Here is a 14,633-nt window from a genome sequence, read left to right on the forward strand (position 1 = left end):
TGAAAAAATAGTATGTGTTAATCAGATGATCAACTGGATAAAAGAAAATTGAACAAAGTAAAAATTTATATTAGAAAGGTTGGGATTTAAAATGGTTTGTTTCATTGAGCAAGGTACAGTTATGTATTATATGTAGAATGTAGGTAGCATTTAATTATTTAATCCAAACAGAGCTTATAGCTATATATCTTATGTGAATGAATTAAATTATTCACTCACCAACTTGGATAGAAGATCTCTTTATTTAGCAATGTAATTTCTTGAAGGCTCTTACTGCTATGTTGAATTAATATTTGAAACTAAAATCAAAGATTCCATGGAAACAAAAATTTTATTAAATCAGAACAAAAAGTCTACTCTAACCTCCATAAGAGTATTTTATAAAAATGTATATTCTTTAGGGTACTTATTTAAATTTTCAACAAAATTAACTAAATTTTGTAGACAGAACTTAAATGTATTTTTATTTATCTTTTTTTTACCAAGCTTGGATTTTTGTCATTCACTTAGTATCTACTCAACTTTCTTAATTTGCAGGATTAATCTAAATTGTCCCCATTAGAAAGACATTGTAGGTGTAGGTACAGAAATCTTGCAATTTTCCTCTAAATCTTACTTCGTTTTAAAAAAGGGGGAATGTTAAGATAATACTACCGGTATGCTTTTTATTACTACAAAATTGTTCAGTCAAAGGATTAAATTAAGTTCATTTGAAGTTATTTAAAATTAGTTTTTTCCTTGTTTTTTTTTAGGTTTGTAAGAAAGAAATGTGGTCGTAATGTTCACCTCAATAAAGCAATTCAATTCCCTCACAAGTCTATTTTCATACTTAGGAAAACTTGTACGGTAATTTATTTAAATAATTAACTACTAGCAACCTGTGTCACTTTGTGACTTAAAAATACGTGATATATTTTATGTATAGTTGATAAGGGTGAAAACTATTATTTCTCATCATATCCCTATATTTGCATTGCGTGCCCTATCACTTTCATTGCTAGCGCGATCTCTTCGAGGCATCTTAGTAAAATTACAAATAGGTAATAATGAAACATACTATGAGAACACAAATCTCTTCTTTACATTTTAAACAAACAACATTACAATTATCTACTTAAATTCCCTAAAATATTAATAAAACATACTATGAAAACACAAAATCCTACCACAACACCAAATCCAAATCAAGTAATTTTCTTCTTTATGCCTACATTTTATACAAATAACATTACAATATTTTACTTGAATTCACTGAAACATCACCAACTCCAGATAACCCCATTTTCGTACGTATGTAAACAAAATTGTATTATGGCCATCTGTTTTGATGTAAACTTGAAACAGTTCAGATGATTCGCAACAGAATTCAGCACAAATTCTGAAATTTCCAAAAGCCTGTAGGATGAAGGGCTTTCACAAGATATCACCCAAACCGCAAAAGGCACATCTAGAGGATAAGAGCTTTAAATTAAAATTTATACCCAATATGCCTCTAAAAATAAATATTTAGGGGTCGATTTGCTGCACACAAAAATCCAACAATTTTTTTTATGATATAGATGTTCTTATTAGTAGTAAAGTGGGGGTGGGAACGTGTGTGAACGTGGGGATTGGGATTTTTTCCAAAAATCCTATGTATAGGCTCGTGTTTTATTAAACTTGATTGTGAGCTTTCCCCACTGGACAAATTACGACTACACCACTGGTTCTTATAACAATATTGAATACCTTGAATACATTCAACCCAAAGTGTAAGATGTTGTCTCGGAGCAACATAAAAACTCGAGTATTTGGGGTCGATAGTCACTTCTCCAGTGATAACAAAACAACCCTTGAGTTATTCCTTATCTCTCAGATCCATTAGCCCTACCCTTGCACAAAGGAATGTTGGGGGAAAGATAACCTGACTGCAGTCTGGCTGGTCACTCACAGTTCCTTCCAAGCCACGCCTCAGAACAGCTGTATATACAAGGCTTCAGGGTAGAGGTAAGAATACTTTGCTGTCCATTACAACATCCAATAGTAGTCACCTAAATTAGTTGAAAATCTCTAATTGTAATAAATTAAAATTATATTTTAAACTGAAAATTTTAACTTGGACCGAGAAACACAAACTTTGTCTACATACTTTTGCTTAGATAAATCCTGGTGCATGGATTGAGACATACTGTTTGTAGCTTGGCTAGTTCTTACTGATCGGCCTTTTGATCTAGGTACACTTACTAAAATTTTAAAATATGTCACTGGATCCAGTTTGAACTTTTGAAAAGTTGCTGTCTTCACACAGTTGAATTGTTTGGAATTTTCCTCTTAATTTAGCGTTTATCAAATCCAATAATCTTATTAGTTATATGATTTAAGTTTTGGGATGTGGACATTCAAACAAATGCTTAATTGCTTAATTTGCTTGATTTTTTGTGAAATATTCTCTAACAATGCAAACCTTCAAGTCAGTTTTTTTCTTTAAAATGGAATTTGTAAATGGGTTCCTGGATTGTAGATTTATTTATTCTTAAAGTGCTTACATACATTGTTCTGATTAAAAATGTAAATACTGTACTATGTGAAGGTTCAGAATCGGAACTATAATTAATCCCTAAAATATTAAATAGGTAGCTTTAAAGCTGTTTTAAAATCCAGGACATAGTATATTCAAGTTAATCATTAATTCTTTGAACTATATGTTCAAAAATTTTCAAATAAGATTTAGAATAGGTAGTTAATAAATAATTTCTGAAAATAAATTTAAGTTCAAACCTGAATCTCTACAACCTATTGGCAAACCTAGTTGCAGAACTAAATTTTTATTTTGTGTAAGAATTAAGAAACAGTTCACTGTAGGAATGCTGTAGGTAAAGCAAGAGTTTCTTGTATCAACTTTTTCATAACTCATTATTTAAAGCTCATTTATTGTATTATTGCAGATTTTTTCACTAATTTGTGTTTTACTACTGTGTTTGTATATTTTAAACAACTACTCTACAATGTTTTGTACTCAGCAGGCTCCGAGATGCACAGTTCTATGTTGTTGTTGCTGGCCACCGCAGCGCTAGTGTCAAGCAGGGACGCCAAGTGGTTCTTGCGTCGCAACACTGTCACACAAGTTGTTTACCAACAACGCAGTCAGACGCTGGTCGTACCTTCTTCCTGCGTTGTCGTAGAACCTTCACTCAAACCCTGTCGTCATCTGCGCCAACTACAACCCACTCCTGTCTCCCAGTTGCCCAAGTATGTTTGGTTTTAGCAATAATGCTTCTTGCGATAAAAATCTTGCCTGGGTGTAAAACGGCTACTCTAATCTGTAATCTGTATAATCTGAAATTTTAACCTCCAATCTACCAACCCTAAACAATTGAGCAGTGTCCACTGCTCGCATTGAATTTTTTCCAACTACTCCCACTCTCAAATCAGCTATGTTTCTTTACATAAAACACTCCCAGGATATAATGTTGGCTAAGTTGTTACACCTTTAAATCTTAAGGTCTCTGGTTGAATTCCAAGTAAGACAGATTCTGACCCTAAATTCTATTTGCCAGTGGGTTACCAAATAATGATGCTGTCTAACAAAAGGCCAAGGTGAAAATGGTTCTTAAACAAAAACCATTAAAAATGTGAAAAATATATTTGTGGCAAAAGACAAAACATTGTGAATTTATGTGCCTGTCGTTATGTGGAGCTATTTTGCATTTTATCAGAACAATTACATATTGTTTAATACAACTATTCAGCTATCAGCACAACTTTTACTGGAAATAAGTTTTTTTTTAACAGTAGAACCCCCCCCCCATATTTGGTGTTGGGATCCGAGTGTTCGTTAATTGGTTGGAGCAAAAGAACTTGGGTTGGGTTGAGTCAAGCTGAACATTAATTTCTGTGACTGAAAGTGTTTACAAAGAATGAGGATGCGCGGTTAAAAATAGATCATTTGGCCGAGATCGTAGGAGACAATGATATAGCTGTGACCGCAGAATTTGCTGTAATCTAGGGGAGATGTTCATAATTTCGCCATAACCGTGAAAGATATTCTCGTTTTTACCGTGACCTCATAAGACATTGACGATTTCACTGTGGCTGTGTAAAATGTTCTCAATTTTACCATGACCGCAGGATAATGATCATGATTTTGTTATGACTACGGAAGATGATCTCGATTGTACTGCGACCACAGAAGTCGATCGCAGAAGACAGTTTTATGGTTTGTTATAACCACAGACTAAAATCAGGTTTTCCCGGTGAAATTTTAAAATAATATTCCATAAAATTATATATATATATACATATATATTGCATGTCAGGGTGTTGCCAACCTCTTAAGTTGGATATCCCAATAAGTTGGTTATGCTGAGGTTGGATAAAAGGAGGTCTACTGAACTTAACTGTTTTTACAATTAATTTTTACATTTAGATCCCTCAAATATTTCCTTTAAGATGTTTATTTTCCTAGAATCACTCTGACTGCCTCTCCTCGTCTACAACAAGTCGCTCCTTCTCTGCAGCCCAGTGAGGAAGACCCCAGACAGAACTCATGGTACTCCTACCTGGGTCTGGGTGACGTGACGGTCACACACACAGTCACGCAGCTAGTAACGGCTCGCATGGCCTCGCCAGCTGCTGTGGTCACGTTCTCCGTGCGAGGTTGTCACCCCACCAAACTGCCCTTTGACCTCCCACTGTGTCCAACCGTTAATGCAACGTCAACATCCGCCAATGCTACCATGACCAAGGAAGTCCACTTTTTGCCAGAAAAACCTTGAATGAACTTTATGTGGGATTTATTCTATTTGTAGAAACAATAATTTATTTGATGTAAATAAGTGTCACTATTTGCTGAAGGCTAATCAATACAAACCAATATAATCTAGTGGTCCTTTACTAAGGATCAGAACTAGATGTTCCATACTGATGTAAAAGTTTTTAACAATGAAATGAACGTAATTGAATTGGACCATTGACAGAACACGCTCATGTAAATTACTTATTTATTTTCAATATATAAACGTTAAAACCAGACTAAACTAAACTAATTTGATAACTTATTATAAAAAATTGAAGTAAATATAATTTTAGAGTGTAGCCAATGGTGCGGTCGTAAATTTTCCAGAGTGGGAACACTCACAATATACTACTAGTAGTGACAGACATACCAGCTGTTTAGTAAACTACTTCAACATTCAATTACTTTTCTTTTTTACTGTCCCAACTTTACATCCTAGGACACTAAGTTCTACCCTGAACTGTTTTACATAACTTCAGGCTAGTACTAGAAGGATTAGTCTATGGTGCTATCGGCACTGCTCACAATATTTTAAACGAACATGAAGAAGTCTTAGCACATTAAAAAATGCAGCTTTTATATTGTTTAAAAGGATATTGTTTTAAAAAGTCCATTATAGTAAAAAATAATTTTATTTATTTTGTAAATACCGGTATTATAAATAATTTTTCTTGTAACATTAACTGGTGTTTTAAATATTACAGTAAAATAATTCTAAAATACAAAGATGACTTACATTTACATTATAAATTATTATTAAATATAAATGCATTCTTTATCTTAAAATTAGGTAGCTATCAATTAATTCTATGTTGTTATGTACAAATAAAGCTATTAACAATATTTGATGGTTTCACTTATCCATGTAAAATGAGTATACGAATATGATAAATTATTTCTATCACAAGTAACTACAGTAGCACCAAATGTTTAAACATAACTGGCAATTGAAAAATACTATTTATGGTTGATTGATTATAAATATAAAATAAATACAGTTTTAGGTCATTTAACAAATAAGGAACAGTACTTTGTTAATAAATGCTTAGTTACAACGAGTATTGAATACCCTGCCTATATGTATTAAATATAAATTGGGAAATAATCAAAATCTCAAATAAGAAACCTAAACGTAGTAGACTAACAAACTGATACTAATTATGAATTTGAATTGCTCAAAAGTATAATGGCTTCTTACAAATACTTTACGTTGGTCTTTGGTCTGGATAAAAAACGTACTTTGATCATTTTGGAGGTTCAGGCACATTGCTTTTTTGATCTTCTTTCATGTCGACATTTTCCCCATTTTCAGGTGCTTCAAATGGTTTTACTATAACCTGTGAACAAAAAAGAAAGTGCTAATATGATGGACTAACTGACAAATTAGCGTTTAAGTTAACTTTGAACAATTGTTGTCTTCATGGTAAAAACACACCACAACCAAGGGCGCCACCATATAATTGTACAGGGGGCAAATTTTGTATGGGACAGTAAAATGGGCAAGCATCAATTCCTTCTGACTTCTCTTTTCATACCTTTAGGTAAGCAAACAAACCGGTGGTAGCAAAAATTGCCTTCAGTTACAGTCAAACAACCCTAGAAAGACACTTGTGCTTGGTACAGGGTGATAGATAAATACCCCCCCGCAGCAAACCTGCAGACTAAGCGAATTTCCATTTGCCTGATTGAATTTACACTAAAATGTTTCCTTAAAAATATCACATTTATTTCCTATTTAAATAGCATTAGTTTAACGAGTAGCCTACTTAGGTTTGCTGCAACATGGAGGGTAAAAAGGTGTTTTTTTGTATGTTAATAGTTTAGTATGAAATGAATGAATTTTCCAAATTTGATTAAAATATGCTCATGAACAAGCAAACTACAACAGTTTACAATTTTCTCTATAAGAATAACATGGAAATTTTAAATTTACAATTTTTTATTTTTATTTTCTCCGTAGCCATTAGTCGCATAATAGCGCTTCAACATACTAAATTATTGGTTTATATAAGCTCTACAAAATGGTTTGAAAAGAAGTTGCTAAATTTTATGGTTTTAAGGTTAAAAATTGGGAAAACCAATTTTTACCCCATAAAATCTTCCATAAGCCCCTTTTCCAATGGTCCGATCATGCCGGTTCGCTAACTTGTTTGAAGAAACGTAGGTTTACACGTTTGTACCAAATTTAATCAAAATCGGATGGTTTTTGTTCACTTACCACGGACGCCAGTTGCAACTTGTCCATCAGGTCTGATAGTTTCTTGGCCTTACGCAGCTCATTCTGCTCAATAATGGTACACAAGTGCCCCGTCAACAGTTCCTTGCGCTCTCTCTTGGTGAACAGAGCCAACTTGGCGTCCAAATACTCCCTCTCGGCTCTGTCAAACCTCTTCCTGAAACACTTGGACTTTCAGTATACAATGATATATTGTCAGGCTGTGTTATCAGAAGTAACTATTTCAAATTTCTAATAATTTCAAGTAATAGTTTAAAATCATAAACTGTTTATGATTTTAAACTATTATTCAATTTAAACGGTTGGACGGCCAAAATATAAGGGAGTAAAAGTAAACAAGTAATTGTGCCCCTCAGGGTGCCTGTAGCATTAGTGGCACATTTCTGTAGCAGCTGAGATTAACTAGACCACTGTTTTTTGACGATATCATAGATAAAACATACTCCCTTAGAAGATTTTTCATTGTTATGGAATATCTGAAGATAATTTTATTGTTAGTTCTGAACGGTGTACTGTAGAGGTAGTTTTTTTGTTTACGATTTGTTTCATGTTATTTCAGTAATTTAAAACCTCGTTTAACCAAATAATACGATCTGATCATAGACAATAACTTGCCTCCAAGTTATATACCCAAACAGTAAAGCACAAATCAAGAAATTAACCCTAAAATAATATAAACAAAATTTTGACAACACTAGCGCCCAGTGTCACCGTACATGAACTAGACACGAAAAACGAGCTTCAAAATTTACGATGGGATGAGAATTCTACTTGTGTTGCTTAGTCTATGAAGATATTTAATAAATTTACATCACAAAAGACTCTTGTTTGGTTGTTGTTAGATTGGTGTCTACACCAGTGAAATTTCCACGGAAGGATCAACAAACACTTTTAAAGAAACGCAGTCCAAACCCATTAAAATTCTAGATTCGAGATTCCACACATGATTTCTTAAAATTGTTTGATCCAAGATCTGATATTTCTGGATTTTACTATCAGTAATCTACTCATATTCCTCCACTTCACAAAAACAAACAAAAACAAAACAGAAATGCATTACTGCTGTGCTAGCTGAAATGTTACCACAACTGACACTTTTTCCACTACTTTTGTTTTAACTCTTATTTTCCCCGAAGATCTACCAAGTTGCAGTAGATTAACCAATATAACCACTTACTGAGCTTCCATGAAGTCCAGACTGGCGACTTCAATCTGGTTCCGTAATATTGAGACATCGTTGCTCAACTGAACGTCCAACTTCTTCAGCTCTTCCTCAATCTCTCCCAGCCGACGGGCTTCTTCGTGGGTTTTCTTCGTTCTTGATGTAGGGAAATCAAAAAGTTAATTATTAATTAATACTGACTAGGCAACCAGTTAAAAGTTAGCTATATTACAAATAATCCCGTAGTAGTGAAATTATTGAGAGTAGTGGAGTAAAAAAATGTATTGTTGAGTTTGGTAAAAATTTTTGCTTGATTCCCAATCCATCTGATTTTGGTAAATTTATACATTAACCTATTTTAACTCCATAATCAATAGAAAAGTTAATCAATTTCTGAGACATGATATAAATCCTGAAATAGTTTCAGGATCTATACAAGGCCAAAATTGTAATAACCTCCAAAATATTACAATTTTAACTAGGACTACCTGCTATTTCTTAATTTTTTAAAACCAGAAAAGATTTTTTATTGGTAAAGTTAGCATTACTCAAAGCATTTAACTAAAAATAATTATTTAAAACTACTTTTGAAGCATATATTCATTGACAACAACTAATCACAGTCATTTTATGTTTACAAACTTTTACATTTCACTGAGATTCTTAATCACAACAATGAATATACAATGTGCAAACCTGTAACTAACTATCCGTATCATTGGTACCTGTAGTGTTAGCTATGAGAGACTAGAAGCATGTTCAGTATCAAGTCAAACAGCATTATCTTTGGTGAAATACAACAGTGGGTTGACCCTATCTCATAAACACTTCCTCTCCCACGTGTTATCAGAGAGTCAATGTTTTGCCTACCCAACATTATTGACCTATAGGCTACAATAATGGTGGGTGAATATTTTTAAAGAGTTTTGGAAAATATACAAAATTGTTAACTCATTTTCAATTGATCTGTACCTTAAACTTGTATATTTAAATAAATTTGCCCAAATTCCTCCCCCCCCCCCCCAACCCGAACCAGGGTGCCACCAGAAGATTTTACAGTTAGGGGGCTTACTGAGAAGTGCAAGAAAGAAGGGGGGCCTTTAGCACTCATATTAGGAGATATAGCTGTAGTAGTATATTACAGAAAATGGCCTATATTTTATCTTCCCTACCCCTCTCTTAGAGCTCATTTTCTTAAAAAAAAAAGGTTATTACTTCGCTGTACGGTGGAGGAGTAATTTATAAAACAAAACAGTTACTAGAGACTATGGAGGAAAATTTAAAAAGCACACTAGATTATTAGCTGTAAATGGTCTTCAAAAACATTATAATCCAAATGGTTGAATAAAAAATAAATGTACACTGCACCTCAATTTTTTTTTACGATTCAGAAACCTGAAACCTGAACAATAACTATGGAATCTGAAAATAAAACTTATTTTACCTGAGAATATAGGCCTAGTGTTTAAAAATATGGACCAATTCGAGATACTGAAGGTTGTATAATATGAAAGTAGAGAGAGTTTTAAGAGAGGTCGAGAAACACAGAGATTATTACCACTCACCAAGAGTAGAAAACTGAGATGGGCTAGCCATGTGAAAGATAGAAGTTTTAAGAAACTCATCTAAAGTAATACAGGATTGCCAGACCAGTGACGACAACAGAATCAGGAGAATACTAAAAGTTGGAGAGGCCAGATAGGACTTCAGTGGCCATGTAGGTAAGGTAAGAAGCTGTTTCATTCAACATCAACCTAGCTAAAGAAACATCTCATTTAAGGTACAGTATTAACAAAAGCTACACGAGGTATAACTTAAAATTATCGCATCATTAATTTTTCGGACATTTTTTTATTGTAATACACCCAGTAGGACCCCCATCTTGATTTGTGTCAATAATAATTAATAGTAAATAATAGTAATGTTATTGAACCATACATCACCAATGTGTTATTGTTTACCTGTCTTCCAATGCTTTCCTCAAACACTCTTTCCTTCGCCTGTTTTGTTCCTGTATCATCTTCTGCCTTTTCTCAAAGTCCTCCAAGTCAGCTTCACGAGGAGAGCTAAGGAGTTCAGGCAGTTTTGAAGGCAATGATGGTACTTCTCCTATACTTGACGTTCGTAAACTGTTTTCTTTGCTCTGCGACTTTACTTCACTTTCAGGCAATTTTTCTCTTTGTGCTGATTTTTCTCCACCCTGCATCTCTGGCTCCTCTATCTCATCTTCTTCTGGAATCTAAGGATAAGAAAATGTCAAAAAACTGTAAACATATATGTAAGAATGGAAAAAAATGCTTATAAAACAGCATTATAAATGTCAATGGTTAATGAAAGATAAATTTATTTTATTTCAAACGAAAAGTAGTTATAGATTAAATACAGTTCTCCAGAAATGGGAAGATGAACATCAAAAGTTCTGAAGAATCAAAATAATTCTGTGTTTATCAAATAAAAACTGAGTGGTCCAATATAAGATGAAGAAGGCTAAGTTTAGTAGGTTAGGAAAAAACAGAGAATTGAGAGATAAATAGAAGGTTACCACCCGTCAACCCAGATGTTATAGTTCCGATAAAAGCAGAAAATTAGGACAATAGATAAAGCGGGATTTAATAGCGTAAAATAATAAAAGTGTGGTATCGACAGATATGTTTTAGAAGTTAGCCAATCGCTCAAGAGCAAAGAACTGGAAGATATTGAAACACATGAAGTAGAGAAGAACAACGTATAATTAGAAGAATAATTCTGGATAATAGAGACAAATGGAGTGGCATTATTGGCAAGGTCAAACTTCTGCTTTGGTTTCAGTGGCCAAAGAGGTAAGATAACGTTCTCAAATAAAATGTTTTTTTACCTGAGCAATATAAAGTCTGGCACCGCTGGGTAAATCCACTTTGGCATCAGAAGTCACTGTGAGGTTGTTGGATGATTTCAGCATTCTTTCTCTAGTGTTATTCTTCTTCCCAAATGTATTCTGTTTGAAGATCATCTTCTTAACAGGACTGTTGCTCCCTTTGTCTGTTGAATTTAAAGAATGTAAAATATAATTTTAAAACCATAGCTTACACTTACAAGATAGGTAGGGATAGAAGACGGTCATCAGGCAAACACCATTGATCCTTAAATTTGCCAGTAATATTACATGTTTGAGCATTACATAATCAATTTTATTACTGTAGTAGCAAATTTGCTAAAACATTGTAGCGTTTTAAGTTGTGACATGGCAAAATGCTAAAATAAATGCTACCGCAGCTTAAACCCTGCTTGAGAATAAATATAAGTTGGTTTTAACACAAGAGGCTGAAATCAACTTCATGTAAACCCCACACGCGTCTCAGAAGATCTCGAGACTCGTACCCCGGAAGCACTATCAGTTTTTTCAACAGACTCCCAGCTAAATTTCTACAAAGAAAGACCCTTTGAATAGCAGAAAGTTCAGAACCACCATAAGATAAGATAAGTTCAGAATCACCACAAAATAACATACTTTGTAAAACTCTTTGCATGTCCATAACAGTCTGCGGATGGGTTCAGTGAATTGGTTCACAGCCAAGATGAATTGGTGAGGTTCACTAACCACCATGAGTGATTTAAGTATATTTTTGTTAAGTAAATGGTAAATGGATTGAGAGAAAACAAGTAGGCCTTTAAGTAAAACCGTAGGTCTAATGCCTATTGCCTACAATACAACTTCAACTAATCAGCTGTTTAGACCAATTAATTTAATTGTTAATGGTGCAATGAGGGGTGCTATTAGTGGTTGGTACGAGTTGTTGCAATGCATCATTGTCAATAGCAATGAGAGGTTACAAACGAAAACATAACCTCTCTTAGAAGATAACTTCACTTATGAGTAGTGATTGTTAGTAGGCCTAATTAAAAAACTGTAGTTGGTAAAGTAGTAGGCCTATACACAACTCACATAAATAGTCTTAACAACACACGTAAAAGTTTTTAAGGAACTCGCCGAGGCTCATAGGCCTAACTTACCTAAAATTTCTACTCGTGTTGTTAACACTAGGGTATCTTTAAGCCATTGTTGCGTAAACTACAATAATATTGATGCAAGTAAGCTTAGAACTTACTTATTATTGATCACTTATTATTGATTGACTTATTATTGATTGAACTTAAGTATTATTGATCAAGACATTGATACATTAACTTAAGTTTGGTTATTTTAGGCAAAGTAAGGTTATTAAATCCTTTGATAGCCTACTTCGATGTTCGATATTTGGCTACTATTGGAGTTGATATCAAGGTTTTTCCATCATTTTAGTAAATTACCTGACCTAAAAAAAGTTTAAGGGTTAGGGCTTACCTGATTTAGGCCCAACATTTTTTTTATTACTAATTTTTGTTATCTCTTCTGGAGTAAACCCTTCCCAAGTTTCTTCCATGTTTATTTTTATATTTAACCTAATCACATTTTTAATCTTCAACTCTGAATTATTTTCACCTAATGTAGGCCTAGCCTATAACTTATACCTTGCTATAAAATAAAAAATAAACGAATACTAATGTTCTATGTAATAAACGAAGTTACAATTTTCATGTCTGTGAAACTGCCAATAAACCAACATTAAGCTATGACGTCACCGTCAGATCAGTAGATCAAGAAGGCCGTGGCATCAAAACTTCCTAATCTCAATTTCATGTATCAAAACGTCCTAACCTCAAACACATGTTTCACGTGTCAAAACTTCCTAACCTCAAAAACATTTTATGTTTAAATCATACGTTTTGAGCAGTTTTAAAGTGTTTGTTTTACTAATGTACCATTTATATGTAACTGAGGTGTCTAAATAAAGTATATTAACCACAAATAACACTTGTTTCTATACCATAATTGTATCACGCAATGTACTCCCACGTGCGAAGATAGTATAAAAACCTGAGCTAGTAAAAACAAAAATCTTCAAAAACGGTTTATAAGATTTTGATAATTTTTATGTAGTATAATTATAAGTACTTAAGCAACCTGAGAAATAAATTGCATTCCCATACCATGCTTATGATGGTTTCAATAAGTGGTAGAAGTTGTGCCTGTTCATTTCAAGGCAAATGATTTGCCGATTTAGTTAAAAATGTATATCTCAAAAATCGTTTAAACAATTTTAATCATTTTTATGTAGTATGATCATCATGTTTTAAGCTACCTGAGAAATAAATTGCATTCCCATACCATTGTTATGATGGTTTCTATAAGAGGTAGAAGTTGGGCCTGTTCATTTCTAGGCTACTGACTTGCCGATTTAGTTAAAAATATATATCTCAAAAATCGTTTAAACGATTTTAATCATTTTTATGTAGTATGATCATAATGTCTTAAGCTACCTGTAAAATAAATTGCATTCCCATACCATTCTTATGACGGTTTCTATAAGAGGTAGAAGTTGGGCCTGTTCATTCCTAGGTTACTGATTGGCCGATATAGTTAAAAATTTATATCTCGAGAACCTTTTACAAGATTTTAATAATTTTTATGTAGTAGGATCATAATGTCTTACTCTAACTGAGAAATAAATTGCATTTCCATACCATGGTTATGATGGAATCTATAAGAGGTAGAAGTTGGGCCTGTTCATTTCTAGGCTACTGACTTGCCGATTCAGTTAAAATTGTATATCTCAAAAATCGTTTAAACGATTTTAATCATTTTTATGTAGTATGATCATAATGTCTTAAGCTACCTGAGAAATAAATTGCATTCCCATACCATTCTTATGACGGTTTCTATAAGAGGTAGAACATGGGCCTGTTCATTCCTAGGTTACTAATTGGCCGATATAGTTAAAAATTTATATCTCGAAAACCTTTTACAAGATTTTAATAATTTTTATGTAGTAGGATCATAATGTCTTACTCTAACTGAGAAATAAATTGCATTTCCATACCATGGTTATGATGGAATCTATATGTGGTAGAAGTTGTGCCTGTTCATTTCAAGGCAACTGATCTGCCGATTTAGTTAAGAAAGTATATCTCAAAAATCGTTTAAACAATTTTAATGATTTTTATGTAGTATGATCATCATGTTTTAAGCTACCTGAGAAATAATTTGCATTCCCATACCATTGTTATGATGGTTTCTATAAGAGGTAGAAGTTGGGCCTGTTCATTTCTAGGCTACTGACTTGCCGATTCAGTTAAAATTGTATATCTCAAAAATCGTTTAAACGATTTTAATCATTTTTATGTAGTATGATCATAATGTCTTAAGCTACCTGTAAAATAAATTGCATTCCCATACCATTCTTATGACGGTTTCTATAAGAGGTAGAAGTTGGGCCTGTTCATTCCTAGGTTACTGATTGGCCGATATAGTTAAAAATTTATATCTCGAAAACCTTTTACAAGATTTTAATAATTTTTATGTAGTAGGATCATAATGTCTTACTCTAACTAAGAAATAAATTGCATTTCCATACCATGGTTATGATGGAATCTATAAGAGGTAG

General features: G+C 33.2%; 1 protein-coding gene across 1 annotated transcript; it reads right to left on the reverse strand.

Moving 5' to 3' along the window:
- Nucleotides 1-5,519: 5,519 nt before the first annotated feature.
- Nucleotides 5,520-12,690, reverse strand: LOC128994834 (RAB6-interacting golgin). The gene is made up of 6 exons (XM_054419640.1): nucleotides 12,494-12,690; nucleotides 11,027-11,190; nucleotides 10,134-10,411; nucleotides 8,188-8,328; nucleotides 6,993-7,167; nucleotides 5,520-6,111 (listed from the first exon to the last, which is right to left on the reverse strand). The coding sequence occupies exons 1-6, from the start codon at nucleotides 12,570-12,572 to the stop codon at nucleotides 6,019-6,021; spliced, it is 930 nt and encodes a 309-aa protein (XP_054275615.1). The 5' UTR covers nucleotides 12,573-12,690; the 3' UTR covers nucleotides 5,520-6,018.
- Nucleotides 12,691-14,633: the final 1,943 nt, after the last annotated feature.

The sequence above is a fragment of the Macrosteles quadrilineatus genome, unplaced genomic scaffold (genome assembly GCF_028750875.1).
Source record: "Macrosteles quadrilineatus isolate MER2022 unplaced genomic scaffold, UCM_ALF_1.0 Scaffold_5__1_contigs__length_97177068, whole genome shotgun sequence".
NCBI classification, from domain to species: Eukaryota; Metazoa; Arthropoda; class Insecta; order Hemiptera; family Cicadellidae; genus Macrosteles; species Macrosteles quadrilineatus.

Bases quoted from the DNA above. Each gene is read 5' to 3' on its own strand.
- LOC128994834 (XM_054419640.1), bottom strand. From the start codon at position 12,572: ATGGAAGAAACTTGGGAAGGGTTTACTCCAGAAGAGATAACAAAAATT. The intron at 11,191-12,493 runs GTAAGCCCTAAC...TAAATTCAACAG, and splicing joins AAATGTTGGGCCTAAATCAG to ACAAAGGGAGCAACAGTCCT. The intron at 8,329-10,133 runs GTAAACAATAAC...CCCTACATCAAG, and splicing joins AGGAAAGCATTGGAAGACAG to AACGAAGAAAACCCACGAAG.